A 26,683-nucleotide genomic window follows, 5' to 3' on the forward strand; every position below is an offset into this window, starting at 1 on the left:
TATAATCACGGAAACAATCTTTCCGCAATAACTTCTCCTCGTGTTCGTTACAGGTAATCTTCAGAGGGAAAAAGAATTCGAGAAATTACAAAATAAGAATGCTTCAAAATGTCCTTTCATTTTATTATTAAATAAATACATTCACGAGAGGAAAAACAATATAATTTAAACATTTGTTTTAAATATGTTATGATGTATATCGAATATCTATGCGGATTTTGCTCCATTAAATTGTGTGATTTCTTCAAAATCAAGCCCAATATCATTTGATTCTCATCTATAATACTTCTTGCCTCTTTCCTTTCCTTCTTCTTCTTCTTTTTAACCAAAAATCTTAGCTAACTATATAAATTCAACAAGTTCAGCCTCAAAAATAAGTGGTTAATCATTTTTTTTTAAATAGGTTTAACACGTTTTTATTTGCTATGCACTTTCATATAGGTTCTAAAATATATTTCATTATATCTTATTATGTTTTTTTCTTCTTCTATGAAATATTGAATATTTCATCGCTTACTTGAGAATAATGAATATCCGATTTCTTTTGATTTTATGACATTATTGAAAGTTATGCGGTTTTTATACTCTCTGGAAGTTAATGGGCACAATTTCTTATAATTTCTCCATCGCCAAATATATGCAACAATGATTATCTCTCATCTTCGCGTTAAATTTCAGCCAAAAATGCGAAAGTCCTAAAGATTCTCGAATAAGATACTTTTTTTTTCTTTTTAAATATTACAGTCATGAAGCTCCTCTCATTTTACAATCCATTTCTCCACACCTTCAATGAAATATATAGTGAGTATATGAAGATTATGCAGAGACTTTTCTTCCTTGGGAATGAACACATCCTTAGTGGGTAACAAAAATTTTCTACGAGCAATCATTCAAGATTATATTTAATATGCTATAATATTCTGTCGCCTATCTATGGAAAGTATATTAATTTATTGGCCATTGACTAGAAATTAACCTATTAACTATACAAATAGTCAGACGAGGAAATGCCATTCATTCCCAATTCAGTGATAGCAAATGGGAAAAATTCGATATACCTTTAATAGCTAGATCCTTTTAAGATGCAATATGTTGAGTTGCCTTTTGTAAAGTAGGTCGCGTCAGGTTTAAATGTTACTTTTGTAGCCTATCGTTAGAGAGAGTTTTAGATTTAGAGACCACTTCAGTTGGGCATCCCCGTGGAAAGTGGCGCAATTGGGCGTCACTCCCGGCCGGGGGCGCTTCTGAGGGGCAGCTGAGGGTGGGAAGCGAGGGAGAGGCTTCGCGTGGTTCACTTGGCGAGCGCCGAGATGTAGTCCAGGTGCTCCAGGCTCACGTTGACGACCTGCACGTGGCTGCCGGCGTCGGAGTTTGGCATCTTGAGCTGGTCCGGGTCGCCGCCGTGCGGCATGATGATGCAGACGAAGGTGCGTCCCGTGGCGGAGTCCTTGGGGTGCAGCGTGACGGGCAGGAAGCGCTCCGCCGAGCCGTCCGCGAAGCTGCTGAGGCGCTGGAAGACGTCTGGGTAGTTCTTGCGCAGGTTCACGCCGCGCTGCTTGAGGATGGCCTGGATATTGTGCAGCACCACTTCGCGGCCGCGGCGGCTGAACGTGAGGATGAGGATATCCATGTCCTCCTCGGGCCGGTGCGCGGGCGCCTTGAGGTTGGCCAGGTCGCTGAGGACAGTCTTGCAGATCTTGAGCTTGGCGCAACGCGACACGAGCTGCCGCTCCCACTTGACGGGCGCCGCGGCGGCCGGGCCTGGCGCCTCGGACACCACGCAGATGGCCACGTAGACGAGCATCTTGGTCTCTGGCTTGTACTCCGTGCTGAGGCGCAGCAGCTCCGAGTACAGCTCCGGCCCCATCTCGGCCGGCATGAGGTCCGGCCAGCGCACGTAGGACGTCTCGCCGAGGCTCTGGAAGCCCTGCTTGATGAACGTCTCGGCCGCCTCGGGGCTGCGGAAGAGAATCCGCACCACGCCGCGCCCCTGCGACAGGTGGCCGCGCTTCGCCAGCAGACTCAGATTGCGCAGCGTGTCCGGCTCATCCTTGCACGCCGACAGCACCTGCCGGCAGAGTGTCGACACCCGCAAGTGCAGGCACGCTTTCCTGTGGCGCTCCCAGTGCGCCCGCCGGCACTCGCGCGAGCAGTACAGATGCGAGCAGTTGTGGCAGCTCTTGTAGTACTTCTTCGCGTCCGCCACGGTGGCCGTGGACTCGCACTTGTGGTACCGACACTTGAGCACTTCCCCGCTCCGGCCGGCGCCGCCGCTCGCATCCGACGAGTCCAGACTCACGCGACGCGACTCGCGGCTCCGATCTGCGGCGCAGCGCTTCGCGGCGTCACCTTCGCTGTGGCGGCGCAGCGGGACGGATTCTACTGTCAGCGCATTCGCGTCCTCCTTCTTCCCATTACCTGTAACCCCTGAAACAGCACGAGGCGCAGCGTTAGGCCGTCAGTTCGCTATTCTACCCTCCGCGCCTGGGACCCTCTTCGCCGGCGGCCGTCTGGGCAAATTAACTGCCATGCTAAATCATAAACTGTGAGAATTCATTGGCCAGATCCTCCGGATAAGCTTAGCGCAACGGCTGAGGATCGTAAAACTGCACTAAATGCGAAGTGAGAGTGAATTTACAGCCAGAATCGGATGTAAATTCACGGCAATCGCTAATAAATCAATTGATATTCAATGAACGGAATGAACTTGAAAACTATGCTGATCAACGCATGAAATTTATGCGGCAAAGCAAGTCTATGCGTCTGATAACATAAATTGCTTTCAACAATTTACAAAGAATGATATTCTCTTACTAGAGTCTTGACTAAAAGAACATAGCGTAGTTGTTACAATTCAAAAACACAAAGAAAATATCCCTTAATGCCCCGCCCATTCTAAAGCCACGCCCATGTTTTAACCCAAAAGTGTCTCGAGTTCCCAAAAGTTGCAAATTGTTAGTCAAAACTCTTGTAAATGAATTTCCAAGATAAATTTAGTGCTTGTAATGCCTATTATGTAACTTGTGCCAAGCAATACTTGATAGAATTGAAAATTGACTTACTCGTAGTTCGGCTTAAGTCCGGTTTTAGCATCTTTACAAAAATTTTAACAATCCAATTAGATTAGAGAATAAAATATGATTTCGTTCCTCATCAACTAATGATTGACAGTTTCGGTCTGATTTGCTAAAATTGCTCTTTGTCTTATTGTTTCAGCTTTTCCCAAGGTGAATGTGAATAAGAAACGGAAACAGCAGTTGTGTGTATGTGAATTTCTATACTATATATTTCTTTGTAAAAATTGTAGCAAATTTGACTCGAGCTGAAGAGCTTTGCGAAGAGAGTCCCATGAAGGAAATCAAGAGTAAAAGCATTCCAAACAGTCTAATAAGAGTCAAAAGAAGAAATGATGCAGATAAGAAAGTGACGTGAAGATACAACTACCCTTTCGTCAATATCTTTATTATACACTCGATTTTGGTGGTGATTTTGAAGGCACAGGGTGATGAAATGACAAGCAATGCAGAGACAATTCAAGCGTCTCGTATTGATAACTATTGGAACAAAACTTACAGGCTCATACCTGATGAGGACCTGTTGCTGGGCTCCGTGGGCAATCCAAGCAGCGACGCCAGGACATCCTCGAGGGTCGCTGATCCTGGCGAAGGTCTCTCCATCGGGAGGGCCAGCATTGGGATTTGGGGGCCTTGAAAGAAAACACAGACGGCATTTCACCAAAATACTACTTCTCGTGTCGCGTGGCCACATTTGGAAAGAAAACAGACACGCAAAGCCGCATTCTTGGCGTGATTTTAAAAGAGAACAACCCAGAAATCTTACAACTTTAAAAGCTGTGCGACTTGATAAAGTATTTCACCCACTCTCTCGGCTGTTGTTAAAAAGTTTGCCAATAAATTAGTGATGAAACCAACGTCGTTTATATGGAGCCATATTATGAATAAGAAACTGTTCCACGGTCATAAATGTTAATTTAAAAATCAAAAGCACACGCTTGCCGCATTAAGTTTCATTAATGTGTTACGGAGATTTTCACGAGGAAAAGCAGTCAACAGAAAACAACCACCAAAAAAACATAATCTCTCTAAACGATGAACAGCCAAGATAATCAAATGATATGAAACTATTTATAAGTTTGACGGGAAAGAAACAGCTAAAAGCTTTTAACCATTGCGCATCACATGAGGCTAAAGTAAATACCATGTATATAAATGATGATCTCTAAAAGGAAGAAAATCACACAAACACAAAAGACAAAATAAAAACCAAAAATTCAAGTAATATATATCGAATTTATTGATAAATCAATACGCTTTTCGTAAGAATAACATACAAACTAAATGAAAATTTTTAAATTATAATAAGCTTTCCATGCGCACTTCTCAGCACTTTTATTATTTCGTTTCATTGCTACCTTCCTTCCTCGTTCACGTCTATTTACCTGAACTTAAATACAGCAATACGAGAAGATTAAATAAAAATCACTACAAAAAAGTAGAATAAATGCCATTTGAAGAATGTTACATTAATAGACTAATCAATAACCGCAATTTTCCACTTCACTAAATAAATCCAAATCAAAAAGATACATAGATTGCTTGCGCTTTAGCACCTTCTCAGAATCTTCCTCAAATTCAATTGACATTCAACTATATAAATTGTCTTGATTAACTATCGACTGGATAATTAAATTCGTGGCGATAATAATAATTGTAATGTACAGAATATTATGTAAAGATTCAATTGACAAAATGAATAAAATGTTTTTTAAGCTCTCTTGTAAATCTTCTGTTTCGCATGCAAAGTGTGGCAAATTTTGGAATGTTGTTCATTTTTTTTTCGATTTCCATTGCTTTTGAGTTGCACTTTTTTTCCCGTGTTTCAGACATATTTTCAATTCGATGACATTATACAAAACAAAAACTGATAAAAGATAACAAATAAAGGGGCAGATATAAATAATACAGAGATGATCTTAAGTGGTAGAATTGCAAGGAAGAACATAAGAGCAAAAATACTAACAATATAGTATGCAATATCTTAAATATTTTACAGCGATATTTTTCGTGTGTTTTATCGCGAATTGACGAACAATGAGTGGATAGTGATAAAATTAAATCATGAAATTTGATAATGTCGCGTTCGCTCAGTGCGAATTCGTGTTCTTTTGTGGCGAATATGAGAACGATTAGATAAGGAGTGTGTTTGTGTTGTTGTTTTTCTACACATTTTCTTCAGATCGTGGACTCACCAACGCCATTGACATGAGCGGAATTAGTGGCTAATCTACTGATCTGCTGCTGCTGCTGCTGCGATGAAAAGCTGCGATCGATGGTTGGCGTCTGCGGACTCTGATCCACTGGTCCGATGCCCACAAATGAGCTCTCGAGCCAGCACTTCCTGCAAAGACACAGACACGCACAGGTGAGTCACATAATTAGTCGCTTTATATGGCATTTCTGCATCTCTGACTGACATCTTCCAGTCTGGCTCGCGGTGTTTATGATTTAGGGAAAAGTTGAGCGAATTCACACACTTCGCTTCACCACAATCATCGTTTTGTTTAATCAGCAATTCAGTATTTAGAGGCTTTAAGCTTCAAGCGCCCCAATTAGTGCATTACAAAAGAATATCAACTTTTCATGACTCGGAAAATGGCTTAAACACGAAAAAAATATTTGACAACCGCCCCGCTCTCCCCTATTTCTACCTACTACTCTAGAAACGACCATTTGTTGATCTTCCGCGCACTCCAAAGTCTCCGGTGAAGATCGCGCCTATTGAGTAATTTGAGTTATTGCAATTGTTTCGTAACTCCTCTTCGTCTTCTTCCACTCTGGCCACAATTACACCTGTTCGGCGGACGCGCGTGCGCCGTGACTGGAAGAGTGTGTGATCATCCCGCCACTCTCTCGTTCAGGTATCACGCCGTCGCCCATATAAGAGCTCGTCCCAGCGATCGGAGGAAGTCAGTTGAGTGCCAGTGCGTCGAGTTGCATGCGTGCAGAGCTCATCCAGTGCGAAAGAAAGTGCAAGTTGTGACCGTAAACATAGACAATGAAGTTCTATCAGGTGTGTGCGAAGATCGAGAGTGATCGCAAGAGGGAAATTTCACACATTTTGTCTATCCAAAGGCCCTGTTCTGTCTAGTCCTCGCCATTGCGGCCGTCCTCGCCTATCCCGGCCATCACGCCGAGAGCTACGCCAATCTCAATCAGCACCACCACGATCATCACTACGTCGACGATCACCACTATGTAAGGCTCATCTGTCCCTCTAGTCCCTTTCCTCGTGATCTAAACCACTTCCTTTTTGCACTCGCCAGGGCCCAGCGCCTTACAAGTTCGAGTACGGCGTGAAGGATCACCACACGGGCGATCACAAGGAGGCCTGGGAGCACAGCGACGGACACCACGTCAAGGGATCCTACTCCCTGTACGAGCCTGACGGCACCAAGCGCGTCGTCGAATACACGGCGGATCCTCACAATGGCTTCAACGCCGTGGTGAAGAAGGTCGGACACGCCACCCATCATTATCTCCACTGATTCCCCGCCAAATCCTAGTTCTTGTTTGTTTGTTTTCTCGTTTGCTCTCAAAGATTTAAAGAAATACTCAATCATGTAATTGTTATGCAGTAAATAAACTTCCCTTTTGTGATATTGAAACAATTCTCCACGCTTTTCAATCACTCCTCTCGCTCTGTAATCACTTTGGCGGCGTGTTTTGTGATGGAAGGATATTTTCGGAACTCTCTTGTGCAGACGAAACTCGCGACGAGCGATGTCGCGAGTTGAGCAATAGTGTAATTAAATAAACCGTGACATTGCTCCCGCGCTGGCATATGGCAAATTCTCACGTCTTTTCTGTATTTTTCCTTTTCCCCTTCGCTCAGCCAGTCCAAATAATTCATGGCATGCAAAAGGTTAAGAGTCTAGACGTTCTATTGATTATTCCTGTGTGTGTATTATTCCGCTGGCCAGTGTTTATCAAAGCCACCCAAGCTCGCGTCGTGCCTTTAAGATAAATGTCTGGCGATCTCAAACATGATTCGCAATCGTTTATCATCAATAGTTCATTGGCATATGTGGCAATTATTGGCTAGCGACACGAGTGGGAGAAGAAAAGAGGAAAAACAGTTGGTGGAAAGTCAGCTATTTGCATCATTCAATGCAAAACGTGTACAAAATAATTGAAACTTGCAATTTCACCGCGAGGGATTAGATAACACGAAAAAATAATGCAGAGAATTGCATTTTTCGCAGAAAATTTTTCACTCTCTATTTGTTCCTCGCGCTTAGATTCAAACCCAATAAACGAGGAAGTCAACATGAGCAATATACAACACTGTCATCATCAGCTCAATAGAGTCAGAGGCGCTCGAGTCTTGTGCTGAGATACAAAATAGCGAATTTTCTGCCTTCACCAGCGAAGAGATACATTTCCTCTTTCACATCCACACACAGAGAGAGACGAAATGGCAACAAGAAGAACGTGATATGAGGCAGCGCAAAGCCGTATACATTTTTCTTCTTCATCGCATTTTCTTCAATGAAGAGGAAAAAACAGGAAATTAATAGCGTCGTGCGCCTGGTCCAGTTTCTATATGCGCATGAAAACGCATCACGATATTCACTCTTGTAGGAGATCGAAATATGTGCAAAAACTTTCACTATGCAGACACTTGAATCCACCAATGAGATAAACCATTGTGGCTTGTTAGCAATTTGTATACCATTGAGGCTATTTTTCCTACTTTTATCGCACAATCCACTTCCTGACCCCATTTCACATACACAATCCACCTCTTCGCTTCCATTCCCATCTCGAAATATTAGGAAAATAATGTGAAAAATTATCTCTTCACTCCCCATCGGCGCTCTTTTCCTCAAACCCAAACCGCCTCACACTCAATATTCACACATCACAGTGTCCATCGTAAAGTCTTGTGATATATTTTTATCACACAGATTATTTAATGTGGCATAATAAATCCGTTATGGAAGCACGATTCAGAAGAAAGCCCATTTCACTCGGATATCGTCTCAATAGGCCGACATATTACGCATAAATGCGTCTCTTTTTGATGTCAATTTACGTAAAAATGCAAAGCGATGCAAAGTGTTTATGGAAATCCACAAAAATGCTTAACATAATAATGGCTAAATCGATATTATGATAAGAAAACAAATACAATTTCATTGACTACATGGAGTAAAATCCTATATTTAACCAACAGAAAATTCTGCACGGCATTTATAAACCCATTTTTTCATGAATTATATCGCCAATAACTTCTAGCAAATGCGATAAACATCATTTCCACACAAAAAAGCACTTCAATTATGCTGAAAAATAGGCTGAAAAGTGCCAAACACATAAAACTCCCAATTATAATCACGATGATTCGATTCGAGGTCTCTTAAGGGAGATTTATGGAGTAGAATTGTGTGCAGAATGGAGTGAAAATTAATAGCTCTCGCTGCAGAGCTCTTCTTGAGGATTCAATAACGCCTCTTCTTCTATTCACTTGAGCTTCTCGTGTCCGGCGAAGTCAATGCAACATAATTGAATGTGGGTCATAAAGCAGTCGGATCGATAAATGGGTGATTCTCACCAAACACAATCTCACAATGCACAGAATTGTTGACTATCTCTTACCGAAGGTTCGGACTAGTTGATCGACTCCGTGAATTGCGATTATTCTGATCATTCACATAATGAACAATGGCCGAAGTCACTTCCTTTATAGACGTTTGAATCTCCGCATTTTCCGTCTCTGACTTCTGCTGCCGATTCCTGTCCTGCTGCTGTTGACTCAGCAGCGATGATGCGAGTCTGGCAAATTGGGAAAAGTCAGTAAATGCCGACACTTAAGCGCCCTTTCCACACACACACACTCACCGTTCGGCGGGAGTTCGAGGCTGGGCCAATTTCTCCTGACTTCGCCACCCCAGATAAGGTTGTCTGTACGAGCTTCTTATATTCGTTCCAACAGTTGGATTTATAAAAGAGTGGCCAGACATGTAGCTGCTGTTGGTGGTGCCGCGCGAGAACGAGCTGCGTCCGGATATGCTGGGGGACGTTTGCGTCGAATTGAGGTGAGACGTTGACCATCTGCAGCACAGAGAGACATTAATTAGTAACTGCTGCCTTCCATCGCATTAAATTCTACACTTAATTATAGGGACGCCTTCATTCCACATTCAGAAGCATTCGTCATGCTGGGATTTCTGATTCTACTCACTTTTCAAATCAGAAAAGTTTCCCCCAGTGATGATAGTGTCAAGTTGAATTGGTTATAAATCAATTAAAAATTAAATTCACTGATTTGAGCACCATTTGAAGGTAAAACCATACCAGGAGATAAATAATTCATCAATATTCTATTGAGGATATGCCTCGAAAGCTGAACCAATTGTTTACTTGTTTGTCAACACATGCATTTACGGTGGAATAATAAATTTATCAATTGATTGTATGAATTAGCACGTGAAAATTTTGAACAAAACTCCCAATTTACTTCCGATTGAGAGTCTCGGAGACTCTCCTAGAAGGCTAATTCGACCATAAGACAACCTTCTGAAGTGCTTATCAATGAGCTGCTCATTGAGTTGGAATATGTGTTGATTTACACTCCAGATTGCAGTGACAAAAGGGACGGTGAAATGGATTCGTCAAATTCATCGCTCAAATCAACACACTCAGCTCAGTGGTGCAGAAGGCAAATTATGCAGAATCCTGTCGCTGATTTATTACCTCGAGAATCCTGTATTGCCATGATGACTGTGGGAGGACGGGCTCAAGAGCAGCGACCCCTTGTCCGCCCTCTGCGACCCCAGGGAGCTCAGAGAAGTGGTCTTGGAGCTGAGCCCGGCCCATTTGCCAAATTCGCTGTTCCGCTTGCGATAGTTCGTCCCTGGCGTCCTGTCCACAGGCTTCAGCGTCGTGTTGTACTGCTTGTACCAGTCCGGGATGTTTAGTCGCTGCAGCGAGGCTTGTACTCTCAACTGGTGCTCACTCAATGGCGTCTCGTGTGTCTTCTGCAGCTCATTCTCTGGTGGCTGCATGGGAAAGAAAGCCAGATAAGAGCACAATGAGTGAATGTCATAATAAATTCTATTGAACTTCGGAATATAAAGTTGGAAGTCAGGCATTAAGTGAACTTGATGTGCGCTCCTTCGCTCATTCTCAATGGGCATTGCAGCGCCAACAAAAGAACTTGGCAATCACGCCATCGTGTCGGAGACATACACTTAGTGTGTTGTATTATTCAATTCTAATGAATTACTCAACATCAATTTGCTCACCAACACAGCCACGCATTTTTGCCTAAATGCTAATCCCTGATTAAATAACACACAGCGTGTACAAACATCTAAATTGAAGCATCCGGTGAAATTGAGGCAATTTGGCACAAAAATGCCCACTGAACCCACCTCAATTTAATCCCCATCTCGCAAGCGTTCTACATTTTCTTTTCACTCACCCGCCAAATGTGTTCTTAATTCAATTTTTGCAAATCAAGCGCTCACTCTCTCAGTATCTCTAAATAAATCACAATACAACGGCTTAACCTTGCCATTTTCTCTGTATTTTTCTTTCTCTCCCGCGAGAAAAAAGCACGCTAAACAGAACATGCGACATCTGAAAGAATGGTTAGATAATTTTCAATGTATAGAATGTGTCCTTCAGTGCTATGAAAAATTATTTGCCATATATTTTTCTCCCATTGTAACCATTATCACAACTCTCGGCGTCGATTGCAAAGTCAGCACTTTTTCTGCCCAACGACATTCAAATGGCGAAAGGCAGGCAAATTGGCCAATTTCACAAAGCAATATACACTTTCAGCATTAGCTGCAATAACAAGTGAATTGTTTGTCCGAAATGCTAACGATATGAACGTGATTCTGGATGGTTATTGTGAGGTCATCTCTCGGAATATTTTCCACTCTGATGAACCGCCATTATTTGCTAATGAAGAAGCTTCAAATTGCATTGTTGAGCTGCAAATTAAAGACGAAACTTCCCTTTGTATCCACACAGATTTAGAGATATCCTAAGTAATAAGATCCAATTAAAGAGAAAAGTCGATTATTTTAGACATTTTGTCTCAATTCAGAGAGAAAATAACTCAATTACTCATTTCACTTTGTTCCAGCTTCACTGACAGAGAAGATAAGGAGAAAACTGAACACTTTTCCCCAAGATAAAGTGCATCAGCAAAGCGGAAAAGATGCTTATTTTAAATTAATTAACACCTCTTAAGTCTTTTGGGGAAAACTAACAAACGAAGGATGTTTATTTAGAAGTGTTTTACTATTCGTCTGCGAGTGATTACCAAAGGTGTAGTCACACAACTTGTTGATTATCGACTGTGTAATATTTGTGTACGATTACCATGCATTAAGTCCATGCATTGCATTTGAATTCCCAAACGATTTTTTCAATTACATGAAGCTTTTGGCGCATAAACTCGCTTCGCATCACAATTTTTGCTCCTGTATTTGGTGCACTTATGCGATAAGTCGCGTGACAACATGTGATATGATTCTATTTAGGAATAGCAGTTTTTTATCTCCTGCCGCCCAATAAATAGTTGAAAATCTCATTGAACAACGCAGTGTTGTTGTGACATCATGTTCGGTATGTTTGAAAACATACAAGGCAAAAAATTATCAACTTCGTGTTTATGGCGGTGGCATAAAAAGCCTCTCAACTAATCAATGGAAAATGCGCCACACAAAAAGTATATATATAGTTAATTACATGGTGTGAAAAAGTGAAATGGCGGAAATAGTCAAACGAGGGGAAGAATTAAAACCATTAGCTGAAAATGCATTCATGTGGCAATGATTTTCATATTTTATGTGGTTGTTGCACTGTCGTTTTCTCCGAATGCACTCTTGCCAAAAAATCCGCACAATTTTGCCATTCTGCCAACTCATTGCCACGAGATTTTCTCTACACGTCACACATTTTTCAAGGAGAGAAAAGGTGAACCTCTTCCAACCCTCCAAAATGTAGGTTGTGCCATGTGAAGTGCTGCTCTACCCTAAAATGGTGGGCGTTCGCTCAGACACTTTCCATAATGAAAGAAAAGAAAGAAAAAAAACGTGTTTTCTGCATTGCTGAAGCTGGATGAATGTTTTATCTTTCGGCAAGTCACACTTCAGAGGAAAAAATTAATTGACGGTTAATATGCAGCAATTAAAAACATGTTAAAATGATGATCTTGAAGATGCGCGACACAGTGTGGAATTCATCTGAAATTCCACAATCGCACCAATTATTGTGTTTAATTGAATTTTATTAATTCCACAAGCCCCAGAGAGACTCTCTTTCACGACATAGCGCCAGAACGGGATGGAATTACGCGAGTTCTTGGCTGTATGTGTGTGTGTGTGGCAAAAGGGCAACAATTCAAATTAAAGAGACCAAAAGCAACACTGTTTTATTGTGGAAGGTTAAGAACCTCTTCTCGCTCTTCGCCATACATCAAGCACACTCTGCTCCACTATATACTATGTGTGTGTCATTATCTGAAATTATTCAACACATCAACGGCCTTTTTCACCAGCTGAAAAATATGGGGGAGACTTTATGTGAAGAGGAACAGATAACGATGCAACCCATATTGTGTGAAATTGGAGTATAGTTGAAATGTGGGTGGTTCAATGTTGCAGTTATGACTGGAGATAAAACGTGAAAACACTTGATATCCACACAAGAGGCCCTCCAAAGTGGTGTATTGAAGACACGGGAAAATGGGTGAAAATTGTGAGACCTTGTGCTACTTATGGCAGATAACTGTTACGTACTTCTAGCATTTTCTCCAAAAAATATTTATATAGGTCTTGGCTTTCGCTCTCTCGCTCTCCCCGCTCTGTCTGTACAGTGCCCCCAAAGAACACACACCCTGTTTCACGATAGACTGAAGTATATGTATATCACTCTCCCTATGTACTACACAATATATCCTCTGAGACCATTTTCACCCACAAGAATCCACTGAATTTGCACAATAGTGGAAAATCCAATTAGGATAGGCAACACTTGAACTTCTTTCTCAGCACAACACTTTCCTTAGGCGCCCCAAGCAGACTTTAATCACAAATTAGTACAGTTTTAATCCCTGATTATTGCTTATCCCCTTGTACAAGAGACTCGACACACGACATCGCACACACTCGCTTCCACAATTCTCCCCAACAACCCTCCAATGGTGGATCACAAATTCGGGCTCGCAACTGAGAAAGACATTAGGGAAGGTTGTTCAATTCCACCATCAGCCCAACTGGGTTGAAGTGGAAAAATTTTTTTCACTCCAGTTACACCACTCTTTGCTGCACACACTGAGACGAGGATGAGCACCACACAATTTTCCCTTGTTGGATCCCAAACACCACCGAGAAACTGACATTAAACGCGGGTGACCTCGAAACACGGCGCCTGCGAACTGGAGCCGCAACCCCCCTTTTCGTCAGTGCTGCTGATGGGGATACTCTCTGGTTACCGACTCGCACAGCAACAACGCCTAAAAAGCCCCTCCGCGGAAGGGTTGAACACTTGGGGATGATTTCATGGGAGACCGTTAAAATCGGTGAATCAAAATGCTCACCATTTTTTCTCACACACGCTGTTTTTCTTCTCTCTCCCAATCTGTCTTGACTGTGCGACAGTTTCTCACGCCTTTGAAGCCAAATGACAAGTGAAAAAAAACCCACAATTGCGAATATTTCACGACTATTTCTTTTAAAAAGAGAAAGTCTCTCACTTTAACTTAATTATTTTTCACCCAATTCACATGAAATCACTAATTTGCTCGTAATATTGTTGGACATGCAAAATCACGTTCAACAATTGGAAAAATTTCACGAGCGTGCCTTCAAGACGGTTGACATAATGATAACACGACTTTCTGGTGGTGGAAACAGTAAAATTTTGTGAGCTAATATTGTCTCAGTTCCTCAATTACCAAATGATCAGAAGTTGACAAATTCAGTAAGAGTTTTTCAGTAAAATGTCTTGTGAATATGGAGCAGAACTTTGTTGCATTTTCAGAATCGATCTTAACAAACCTTCTGCTTCATCCCAATGTAAATATAAAATTCCTTTTCCAAATATGTTACTCGTATGCTCAAGAAGAATATTGAATTGAGGCTTGCAGTCAAGTTATTTTTGGAATTTTAATTACCAATTAATTGACATCATTTCCAATACATTGCGGACATAATTTTAAAATTCAATCACCATCGTCGTATCTCATATTGATTTTGGAGAGAAGAAGAAGAATGTGAGCAGTTCACGTACAGCGATTGCTATCAATTATATTGAGGCTCAAGTACTTATTGCACAACCCCGACATTCAATATTTACACACACAGTTCGGGTGGGAGAAGCGCAAGTGAGATCGAGATATTGCAAGAAGAAATTGATTTGTCAGCTCCGCCATATCTGAATAACTTCTCACATTCAGTTTTTTTTTCTTCTGTTCTCTCGAAATGAATTCAAACTGATGACGCATCTTAACGCTCAAGCAGGAATTTTATTATTAGAAAATTACTATCAAATGCGCAAAAAGAATGAATGGGAGGAATATAAAAGATAACAACACGCTGAGAAATACATATTTCCGTTCTATTGATCGTGTAACTTCTGAAAAATTAAGTAGTGCTCAATGGGCTTCTTGTGATTTTGATTTTTTTCATGCCCGCGGAATGTTTGCCACTTGTGTGGGCTTGAGAAACTTGAAAGTTTTTCATAATCTCATGCCGCGGGGATGCGCAGACGTCGAGAGATTGTCAAAAGTAACAATAAACAGTGAATATTTTATTAACAGATTGATGACTAATTAATTTGGAGGAGAGTCAAAGCAAGAGGCCACACTTGAGGCCACAAGAGAATCCAAGATATTTCACATTATGTACAATATCTCACTGTAAATAGAGATAAAGTCTGCTCGATATCACTGAGCCCGCATTCTACAGCCTGATTAATTACTATCGAATATCGTTACTTGGGGAGCTGTTAAACAGACACTTTGATAAAGAGACACAGCCATCATGAGCCAATGGATCAAAGCGACGAGGAATTCGTAAAAATACTTCTCTGGGCGGCAATGAAGCAGCTGGTGATCCCAGACCAGTTGAGAGAGTAACAAAAATATGCAATGCGCCATGGCCAGACAGCCAGATGGAGCTTTCTTTGAAATTCCTCCACTCAAATCTCTGTAAAGTGTGACTGTGGGCACAAGAGCACCACATCCTATTAATAATAGATGACTGTTATTAGTATCACATCCTTCTTATTACTTTTTTCCATCTCTTCAGTTCATGTCTGCACAGAGTCTCTTTTGAATAAAACTCACTTTTGCGCTCTCGCTTCCGGAAATACGATTTCATACAATATCAAGGAAGGCTAAAGATGTATTTTGCCGCTGTATTGGCAAAACTTTATCTTCTCTCCTCTTCGTCTTCCCATTTGAAATTCAATTAGCAAACATCTCAAGGCAGACTCTCCAGATAAATCTCTGGGATGAATTCAGTGCGAGAGTGGGTGAAGTATTTAAGTGGAAATGCAAAAATACTACACCTTCCCTCGAGAAACCCCCTTGATGAGTGTTACGTTAGACAAATTGACCCTGAATCTCTAGATTACATTTTTATACATCGATAAGGTCAAAGATACACTTCAATCAAATTATTCTGGAACACACTCTCGTGTTATGACTTTCTTCATTTCCGCAACATCGATTGCTCATTCCACACACAAGATAAATCCACGTATAAAATATTTATGTGTGTAGAGAGCATCATCCTTGTGGGCCTGGAAAAAAGGGTCCAGTGGCCGTAAAATGCTCTCACTCCAGCACATTGCACATTTTTTCCCACTCTCCCTCCCCAAAGGCATTTCTTTTTTACTCTTCCATCCTGTGCCTTTCCGCCATGTGTGAGCAGTTTATAGATTTTGTGTGTGCAACTGGAAAATCGGAAGCAGCCGATCACATTGTATGTCTCAATTATTGCCGCTACTGCACTTTAGCAAGAAACTCTACACTAATTGACTATGCTTCCCCACCTTCGTCCAACCCCATCAGCGTCAGTCGTGCATACTGAAAAGGGGTGGTATTATCACTCTGGCTTTCAGAGGCATCGACAACAGAGGCGCAGTGGTGTAGGAAGCACAGGATACAATGTTATGTTATTGGCAATATTTCATCAAACTCCAGGGCAAAATTGGAGTGTGCAAAAGTGTTTGCCGACTTGAGGAAAAACCCTGTGACAGCATGAAAAGTTCGGAGTCAGACAGCCGGGGAGAAAAGGCCACTATCCTCAAAACACAATGGAACAGAGAGCTATTTTGGAGCATCTTTTAATCCACCATCACACAAAGAAAGTGGCCAGACTTTGACATTTTCTCCATTAGTGCCTTTTTTCTCTCTTCCCATCTTTTTCTTCGTCACGCCAGAAGAAATTCAGAAGGAAAAACATCGATAAAAAAGAATAGTTGTGATAATAACTAATTCCAAAAATTCTTTCTCTCTCTCCTTATCGCACCAAGTCTAAATGTCTCCATTGTCATCTCATTCACTCCTTCTGTGTGCCAAGCAAAACTACACTCTTTTTCCTATCTGTAAGCAAAATCAGACAGTGTGTGTGTGTGTGTGTAGTGGAAGAAAGTGACTGAACTTACACACATTATGTGCCCTTTTACGATTGTTTGTGCTGTAGAAAAACATCCCAAATCACATTTTAGGCAACTTTTACATCATACTTTCTCAGTATTTTACACTGAGTAATCCAAAATATTTCCGTACGAAGAAAATGCCGTTTGGTAAAAAATCATTATTAAAATGAGAAAGAGAGTCGCCGCGTGCATGCACTGAATACAGATCGTCACACTGCCTCGGATGTTTAGCATTTGGATTGTGATTGTTATGAGTAAGAAAAAAAATATATTCCCGGTTCACCTTTTTTGTCGCCTGTGCATTATGTATCGTTATATGTGGCTGTGCTATGTGACTCGACGAATTCAATGGGATTTTATTCTAATTTGCAGGCACAGTGTAAATAAACGCTTTCGAGGAAGGCACAATAGGGTGTTCCCAAGACATGATAGCACACATATACAGCTGTGCCGAAGGGCAGAGGAATTTTCGTTACCCTCACGGGTGCATGTAGAAGGGATGCTAGCGTGTACTCACCAGTGTGAATCGCTGATTCTCCTTGTCCAGCAAAAATTCCATGCTTTTGTGTGGCCTCTTGGGTTCATCGGAAGGCATTGTGCGATGCTCGCTCGTCAGCACATTGGGATGTGCCAGGCGCTGTGTGCCCAACTCCATGAGACTCCGCGTCTTGCCCGTGATGATTGTCTCGTGTGTGTCGAGATTCGTCTCAATCAGCCCGATTTTGTGCTCACTGATCATCGTGGTGCCGGGACGCTGATGACGGTGATACTGCTCGGCGGTGGCTGCATCGTACCGACGTCTCCCATCGATTTCCCGTGGGGTGGACGACGCCCGGGGTGCATGCGTGCTGTCCCCGTGGCGCTTTGCACAAACGCCAACAACACGTGGGGGTTGCTTGGGCAGCGGCGGCTTCGAGTGCACCACATTGTTGCCCACCGTGTGATAGTAATCGCTCACACCACTTCCGTTGCCCATGCCGTTGCCCCTCTGACTGAGTCGCGGCGAGTGCTGATACTCATCCACCTGGCTCTCGGCGTTGCCCCTCCTCACGATGGGCTCCTTGAGCGGTATATAGATGAAATCCCTGCTCGTCTCCGTCTCAAGCGCGCCAGACTCAGGCTTCTTGCCCTTCCGGCTGGCCTTCGGATCCGCTGCAACTGCGTCAGCGTTTTTATTGTTGTTATTCTTCGCGGAATTCTTCGATTTATTCCTCAGCGAGAAGCGGAAATTCGAGAGGCGCGAGAAGAAGCCACCCTTACGCTTCTTCTTACCCTCCACAGCACCCCAATTATTCACCTCCATCACACTCGGCTTCACACTCTGACGCCCATCGATTTCACTGTGCGTTGTCTCCTCCTTCACGACCATATTGCGACTGACGGTATTGTCCACAGCACTTCCAGCGCTCGTCGGCTCGTCTGCTCTAGGCACGTTATCCATGATTTCACTGTCTCTTTCCGGCAACACACTCACACGATCCACGCCGATCACGTGACGCTGATCGTTCTGCTCGACACTGGGAGAATTGCTGCTGGCCTCATGCGCTGGTGATCTCACTATTTTCGGTTCGTACTGCTCCTCATCGTCAGCGTCCTCTGCATTGTCATCTGGGTCGGACTCTGGGTACTCCTCCTCATCTTCCTCCTCGTCCTCTTCCTCCTCCGGTGACTCATGTCCCGGCTCGTGCTTCCAGCTGATCTCTGAGACGATAGGGTGGAAACTGACCTCCTTAAAGAGCGACCCCCTGGACGTGGTCGTGTTGAGTATCCCCGGCACATTGGGGCTCTTCTCTTTGCCACTTCCCTCGTCCGTCACACTCAGGCGCGATGACAAATTGGGCGTGCTGAGCACCAGACCTCTGTGCTGACTTGTGGTGAAGCTGTACTTGTACGATGGCAATTCATTCTCACTGTCGCACGTCTGAGGAATTGTGCTGAGGCTGTCCGTCAGCGGAAAATTGCACCTCTCGAGGCTGGCGGCGTAGCAAGTCACCAGATTCGTGGGATCACGATCGAAGGTGAGGCTGTCTTTGGACACACTCATTGTCTCCGGCGGGGTGGGCGTGGGAATGGGGTGAGGCGCCTTCCTGCCCGCACGTGGCGGCGGCTGCGGCGGCTTTATGCACAGCACACCCACTGTCATCTCCTCGCCGGGCTCGTAATCCCCCCTCTGGTCGTTCATAATGGACAGATTGCGATCGAAGTTGAACGAGATCTCGTCCATGAGCGTGATCTCCGGGTTCTCAATGAATGGCCGCGGCTGCTGCTGCCGCCGCCTGTAGTCGCTCATGATGCGCGTTCCGTAATGCTGATGATCTGAATAGTCCAAGGCAGTGAGATTATTGCAGCTCGCGGTCACGTTGGCTGGCTTGGGTTGCGCAATCTGTGGAGCTGCGCTCTTGCCAGGTCGCTTCGCAATTCTCAAGTTATTCAAGTCCAGATTCTGATGCGCCACAGAGGCACTATTCACCGAATCACCACTGTAAAAGTCCAGATCGTCGAAGGAATCACTGCTCTCATAGTTATTGAGGCCCTCGGGAAAGCTCGTGACTTTGAGGAAGTCACTGTAGGGATCACGAGGCGCTGCCTTGCAGGAAGTGGCAATTACGTATCGCCCAGCGGATGCTTCTGAATTATTTTCAGTCGCAAAATCACCAGTTACACAAAATACTGCTCTATCTTCGCCATCACTTTGTGAATGGTAAAAAATATTCGGCAGACTGTGTGATGATGTCTTTAGCAGGCTTCTGCTCCTCCTTCCCGTATTTTTAGCATCGGCTCTCTCCGACACCTTCGCCGGCTCCATCGTGCCTATTTTAAGACCACTGTTTACGTACACAGGAGGATCTCTGCACATCAATTCGCTGCACTTGCACACTCCACCGGCGCCGCATTCCTCGCACACGCCGCGAAATGCCACGGGATCAGACACTGGCCGGCGGCCGAACGCCTTTCCGCCAAGCGACAGAGCGCTAATCGGATTACTCGGCGGTGTCTTCTGCCGCAGCTGAATCGAGTGCTCGCAGTAGCCGCTGTCCTCGCTCAGGTTCTCCAGGGAACTCTTTCCCTTCGGGCCCAGCACCTCGTCACCTCTGGCCGAGCAGGAGCACTTCTTGATACTGTCGTCACTCTCATTACTTGTGGCGCCCGTCTCCAGCGACTCCGCCAGATATTGATTGTAGTACGCGAAGTTCCCTGTCACTGTCTTGAATATCTTATCACCCGGACCGAGATTCACCTTATCCGTGTCCAATGTCGTCGCCCCCTTATAAGGTGATGATGACACGCCGCTGCTATATTTACCATCCGTGGACTCGTACGCAAATAGCAGTGGCGAGGAGCTGTACAGCTGACTCTCGCTCTGAAGCTGCTTCTCCAGTGACTCGAATTGGATGAGAGACGATGTTCTACTTAGAGAGCTCTCGCTGTCCGAATTGTAGTCATGGCTGTTCTCCTCTAAGCGAAATCTGTGCGCCAATGAGAAGATCAAGTCAATTAATTATACCTTCACGTGCGAAATATCGAAGGCAATATTCCACTAACCGTCGTTTGTGATATTCTGGCTCATCGAGGAGAGCGTCCAAGCGAATTTTCTGCCCAGTCACGTCTCTGTTGCCGCCTTTCTTCGCCATTCCCTCCGTCAGAACATCACTCCACTCGTGTCGACGGCGCTTTGGCGGGCACAGAAAGTCACGTTCCGATATGCAATCGGCCTCCTGACCGAACGAGTCCAGCTTAATCACGGATCCCGTGTCCGACGAGGAGCTCCAGCTCGTCTCGTACTGCGAAATCGACCACAACTCCTTCGCCTCCTCGTCATCGTCACTCGTCTCCTCCAGAATCGGCTCCAAGATGATCCGCGACTGGCTCTCTGCAAATGCAACACAGCCCAGAATTAGTTCACCAGCACTCAAAACACTCCTAGAAGCCACATCAAGTGGCAAATATACTTGTCATCTGGAGGGCAGAACTAGTGAGATTGATGGAATTTTTCGAGAATCATTTCGCCAAGTCAATTGCGAATGGCCACCATAGCAGAAGCCACAGCAGAATACTAATCTTCTCTCTCCGTAAGTTTTGCGCGCTTACGTTCTTGTCAACTAAATATACATATATAATTTTTAAATGACTCACATATATAGCGCGCTGACAGCGTTTACATAAGGCCACATTTATATTCAATTTAGATTTCTCATATGTATTCTCAGCCTGAACAACGTGCTTTTGTATTAATTTTTCATTTCATGAATTAAATACCAGCGCGATGTGTGTGCACAAGCACGCCATTATGAGTGCAACAAATAGAACTTTTGTTGCCTCTCCAGCGTGCGCTAAATCATCTGCACAAATCTGGCTCTGGCGCAGAAAAAAACAACATCATTTACCTTGTGAATCAAAATTAGCCCATCTGGCTGTCATCATGTCAAACAAGCTGAATTGGTCCATAATGCTGGGCCTCGTTGAGCTATCTCTTATCGCCCAATTTGCGTTGCTTCAACCGCATTAAATGGCCACCACTCTGAAAAGATAAATAGAATTTCATATTAATATTCATCACTGAATATTTCATGTGAATTTATTCGATCTATTTGGTCAAACAATGTCTCCTAATGATTGCCACTCTATTATTAATCTCGCGAAGTGTTGAGTAATTGACCCACAATTGCGCTTACTGAATCAATAAAAGCCTACATAATGTGAGCGATTAAAAAATACACATTATACAATTTTTTTTTGTTTCTGCCGCTCAATGTCACAACAACGCAAGTTGCGCGCCACTCAGGAGAAACCAATTTGAGAGAAGAGATTGTTTAGAGCTGCCGAGACAAATTTAGAATTTATTCGACTTCCAAAAATACACTCAGGAAATGATGTTGGACCTTATATGCTCAAGACTGCCTTCTCTTATGCAACACTTTCAATGGAATTGGAGACAGGCTTGCTGAACAAATAGCGCCCAATTGTGAGCCCAAAGATTACAGTGCGCGACAATCTAAGATGCATGAGCTTAAGAGAATTTTCTCATTAAAAATTAAACTAAATTTCATCGGGAAAATATCGGAAAACCTAGATTATTAATCATATTTGATGTATTTAAACACTATAATTTGCATTAATTCGCCATTAAATGATTATTAAACTGTTTTCTAGATCAAAAGCCGAATTAGACATTAAGCTAATTCCTACTTTCTGGACTTGTACTTGATAAGAAACCAACATCGACAGGTTCTTTTTTCAGAAGCTTGACAAATGTATATAATTAGGCATTTTAATTCAAAACAGATCAATAATGTAACGGTTCTGAAGTGATTTATCCGTGCAGTGCTTCTTAAGTGTTGCATTGAGTTCTGTTTGAAAATTCCTGCATAGAGAAATGCATCCACACCCAGTTAACATACTAAAAACATCAAACACGTTTATTTCATGTGGCGAAAGCCGTGCAAAAAGTTGCCTAATTAATAAGTTTCGGGCGGAGTTTACACATTGTAAGCAAACGACAGGCGTGTTTGTTGGTCTGATTAAAAAACAACAGACCGCATTTGGGCTAAATTTGCCATCAAAACATGCATCATAACTCAAAAATTGGTTTGCGTGGAAATAATTGCAAATATACGCGAACTGCTCCTCAATTTCCTTTCCCATAACTTCCTCCTTCGCTCTCAAAGTTTGGTGCGCTTTTCCTTTTGTGCGGAGTTTCACGTCTTTGCGGTGTATTTTATCTATTTTGGGAATGTTCGTCTCCTGTTTTTGGGGTATTTTTGTCACCAATTTCCAGTCTAATATTTCTCTTTGATTTAAAATGTGTACACAAATGACAGCGGCAAACAAGAAGCGAGCGCTCCAAGGGAAATGTATACGCTTTTTTCTCAGCTCAATCTCCCTCACAGCTGCGCTGCGAATGACATTCCTTTGCTCTGTTGGAGGGAAAAAGTGATCACGAAATTTCCTACTAAATCTCATCTCATTTCCCATCGCGAACGAGATGAGTTTCTTGCATAAATTGTGCGCGATTTCTGACGGGAGAAAAATGTGTATTGGAGGCATTTTGCCTCTCGACAAATTACTCACGCCCATGAAATGCCTCAGAGCAGTACAGTTGCAGCCACAACAATGCTCAAAGTGAGTTTTTTCTCTCCGCACATTAATGCAGCAAAGAGTAATGCAATAGAGCTTTTACATATATTTCCAATCTGTATGTGAGATTGAAGTGCAAATGTGTGAGCCGAAATTGTTTATTTTATGCAAAATGAACTACCACAATTATTTCATGCAACTTTCCATCTCTAAACGCCATTTCACCGTGAAGAAGGCAGCTCTACACCTTGCCATTTGGTTTCAATTTTCAATATAATGAGCTCTGGCTGCATTGTGGCCGCCATCCAATCTCTTTTGGAGTGCGCGCAATTAAATCCACCTTTTGCCAATGCTCAGCATCATTTCACACCATCCAGGACTTAATGTATTCCTGCATGCGGACAATTTACTTAACTCAAAGCACTTTGGCGTCTATTGCACGAAAGAAAAAGAAATTTAATGAAGGTGGGAAGTGCAAAAAAAAATCATCTTCATACTCAATAATTCATATTATTTTTTTTTTGCTTCATGAGCACGAATTTCTCGCCCACAATCGCCACGAACATATGTGCTCCTAATATGCAAAACCCTCCTCAAAATACCTACTCATTTCTGTACTTTTTCGCACCGAAAAGCATAATCTTCATTAGCCATTATTATGGCAACACTTACGGTTGTTTTCTTTTTTTCCAGTCAGAAAATGTGGAGATTGTGCAGCTGTTAAGCGCCCAAATCTTTCTAAGACGTTTAGTTAAACTCCGCGCGACCCTCTTCAGTTCAAATAGACTTCAACCACGAACAATGGATCTTTCCGTTTTCATTTTACATAACGTAGTTGTATTAATAAAATGTGAAGATGCAAAGAAAGTAGGAATTGTGCAAAAAAGCATTTCATATCTTACGGTTGTAATACATATGTTGTACCAGCATTAAGCACTGTAATTGCATATTGATATAGCAATTATTTCGAAATTTATCAAGTAACACTCTTCTTTTTTTCGTTATCGCGATTGGAAAGCATTCTCACCAGTGAAATCGCTACAAATATAGTAAATGAAAATTTTTTCAAATTCTAGTTATTATTAGAGGCATTTTGGTTGCAATTAAAGCATAAATTGGAGTCTATCTGGGAAATCCAATCGGAGGCAGGTTAATAAAACACGGAAATGTGTAATAAAATTGTGGGAGTCGTAAAAAGCAAATCTGATTTTGATGTCCACCGCAATTTACCGCATAATTCGATCAAGACTTATTGATTCTTGGGGTCGATGTTAAAAATAAAACGACTAAAATGAGAAAGTTCCTTTACAGCATGCGCTTTATGTCATGATACAATTTCTCAAATTGATTTATAAATTGCAAAATTACACAAATCGTAACGAATCATGTTGATATTGCGGTTATTTTTCAAATACACACAGTTGTGATGAGATAAATAAACTCACTTTGCACAAGAAAATGCTGAAAATTCTACTCGTGAATTTGAATGGAAATTGTCAAGAATGGTTCATTGTTATTCACGGTCAGAATATGATCTAACTTGAGCTTTGATGCAATTAATCACCTCAGAAAACCACAGAAAATTCTCCTAATTAGTTTAAAATGATAGACTTTAACAGTTGGATTGATGATTAAACGTTTCTGCTGGAAAAACCAAGACATTTCCGATGCAAAATAAAAAGTTTGCACAAACACAATACTTAAGTAAAGAAGACTTAAGTAAAGCTGCTCAAGTGTGGTTTTTAGCCATTTTCTTCTGCCCGCAACTGTATATGTAAATTCATGCGAAAGTTTCCGATAAAAGTTCCTTTCCAAATACAGACGAATTAAACTTCATCCCTCATCACCTTACTTTGACAACTTTCTCATCACCCAATTTTGAAACCATGTTTGAGTTCAAAGTGTTAGACGACAAATTACAGGAGGTTCAATAAAAGTTTTTATGTCACTAGTGACAATCTGTGGATACTTATACACACATAGAAACTTTATATGACTCTTCTACAGCATGAAGTCATTCCAGTCACGTTTTTTTCATCCATGATAAATGCCAAATTTTGTGTACAACTTATGCGGGAAGTCTGTTGTCATGACTTTTCCACTTTGGCGCAGCTCTTGTGATGTCAACCGAGAATTTGATTTACTCTGCTGATTCCACAGTGAGAAGGTAATTTTAGAATTTTACGTGGGTTTCGACGATTGCGTTATGAGTACATGTGCTCAAAAATATCTGAGATGAAGGCGAGAGACGTTGCATGGAATCAATTTTCCAGAAGAGAAATTCTCTTTTCTCCGCCGAGGAAGCGCGGCATAATTGACACAACAATCAGCCATGCATGTCCAAGAGGGGTAGATATGTATCTTCACTCCATCGGCAAGGAATTGTTTTGAGCCGGCCTGATGTTTTCGTGGCTCTGGGAAACGTTCGCCGCACGAAAGCCGCGCCACTCCGATTGTTGTAGACGAGCGACGACAAGAGCGATTTACTTTGAGGAAAAATCAACAGGTTGTATAAGTATCACAGGTGTTTCCACACACTTTTTCCTCCGTTGTCCGTGTAGAATCAATAAAATTCTTCCCCTTCGCCGCCAATTGCTCACAAATGTGCTGTTGCCTTAGTCACACACAGCATATGAATCAACGTGCAATTGTGAGAGGGAGAAAAGAAATGCTGCCACTTTAATATGTGATGCCAAATGAGTGAAACTCTCTGATTCATTCGCGCGCTTCTCAAAAAAAAAAGTTTTTAACTTAGCATATATAAAAATAATGCAAATGCTGTGCTTTTCATTTTGCCCCACGAAAAAAAAGCACACACAGATAAAGACTGGAAAAAACAAACACGCATAATTTGTACATCTGTGCGGAGTTCCATTAAACAATAGACTTGGGAGAATTTTTATTCATGCCTTGGCATCGGAAAGTAGTACAATCTTCTTTTTCATTCAAGAATTCACGGCGGCTTTTCATTTCTCACATCGTGTGTTGCCTCAAATTTGAGTTCAATGCGAATTTATTAGCTTAGTTTTTAATATGTCTTTCTTTCAGCATTTTCTCTCTCTCTAAGCTCTATAATTTCAGCAAAATGGAGATAATGTGACACAATTTATAAGTGATTTGTTGGCACTTTTTTTCCCCGCCGACACCACAAATACAGCACACTTGCTGCTCTTTTTCAATTTTCATCCAAGACAGCGCGAGAGAGAGATCAAAACGCGCTCCATTCGTCAAATATTGGAATTCGCGAAGCGGATCTTTGCGGCTCGCAACATTACCTTTCTAATTTGCATACAAGCTCTCGCATGGCTCAAGACTCAATTAAATACGCTACTGTTCTCAATGGTATTTTCAGACTCACGAATTTCCTTGCTGGACGAACTCCAGAGAGTGAGAGAGCACACACAAGAGCACAGAATTGAGATTGCGTTGCGCCCAAGAAATTTCACATCTTTCCAGTCACATTCCACGGAGATCAAAATGCGCCTCTCTGACTTTTAAGGTGTGTTGTGTCCCATTTAATGCTGTACTTCTTCTGAAATCTCGTTTCACTCTTTCATGAAATCACCATCAAATCTTATTCCGATTCGTTCCTTCACATCTCCACATCACAAAGAAAACTCGAGGCTCTATTTTGAGACACTCTCACCGCGGGTTTTGTTATCCTTCTGGGCGGCGCGGGCATGCAATCACGAGATCACCACACACGAGGGCCGTTCCTTTGTGCCAAAACAGCAATCATTCACAGAAAGTGTTGGGAGTTGGAAATTGAATTAAACCCAAATGTTTTTCAAGACGAAATTCTTACAGCACTGTGAGCACAATTGAAACCACAGTTGAGTGGATGCCAAACTACCGTAAACTGTAAACGTTTCCATCCACAACACTAGCAACGGGCCTTC

The 26,683-nt window shown here is 42.4% G+C and overlaps 2 protein-coding genes across 4 annotated transcripts; one reads left to right on the plus strand and one right to left on the minus strand.

Moving 5' to 3' along the window:
- Positions 1-102: 102 nt before the first annotated feature.
- Positions 103-26,632, minus strand: LOC132258764 (uncharacterized). Of its 3 annotated transcripts, none has more exons than XM_059756227.1 (10): positions 26,143-26,632; positions 21,095-21,228; positions 20,253-20,580; positions 17,227-20,176; positions 9,777-10,081; positions 8,922-9,134; positions 8,679-8,855; positions 5,270-5,418; positions 3,584-3,706; positions 103-2,427 (listed from the first exon to the last, which is right to left on the minus strand). In XM_059756227.1, exons 2-10 carry the CDS (start codon positions 21,153-21,155, stop codon positions 1,292-1,294), a joined length of 5,442 nt encoding a protein of 1,813 aa, XP_059612210.1. In that variant the 5' UTR covers positions 21,156-21,228; positions 26,143-26,632; the 3' UTR covers positions 103-1,291. The 3 variants fall into 3 exon arrangements, with proteins under 3 accessions (XP_059612210.1, XP_059612211.1, XP_059612212.1); XM_059756229.1 differs by having other exon boundaries at positions 2,298-2,427; positions 3,574-3,706; positions 26,143-26,625; XM_059756228.1 differs by lacking the exons at positions 21,095-21,228; positions 26,143-26,632 and adding an exon at positions 20,660-20,765.
- LOC132258772 (adult-specific cuticular protein ACP-20-like) lies at positions 5,482-8,174 on the plus strand. The gene is made up of 3 exons (XM_059756238.1): positions 5,482-6,090; positions 6,153-6,275; positions 6,344-8,174. Exons 1-3 carry the CDS (start codon positions 6,076-6,078, stop codon positions 6,563-6,565), a joined length of 360 nt encoding a protein of 119 aa, XP_059612221.1. The 5' UTR covers positions 5,482-6,075; the 3' UTR covers positions 6,566-8,174.
- Positions 26,633-26,683: the final 51 nt, after the last annotated feature.

Source organism: Phlebotomus argentipes, unplaced genomic scaffold, assembly GCF_947086385.1.
Source record: "Phlebotomus argentipes unplaced genomic scaffold, Phlebotomus argentipes genome assembly scaffold_4, whole genome shotgun sequence".
Lineage (NCBI taxonomy): Eukaryota > Metazoa > Arthropoda > Insecta > Diptera > Psychodidae > Phlebotomus > Phlebotomus argentipes.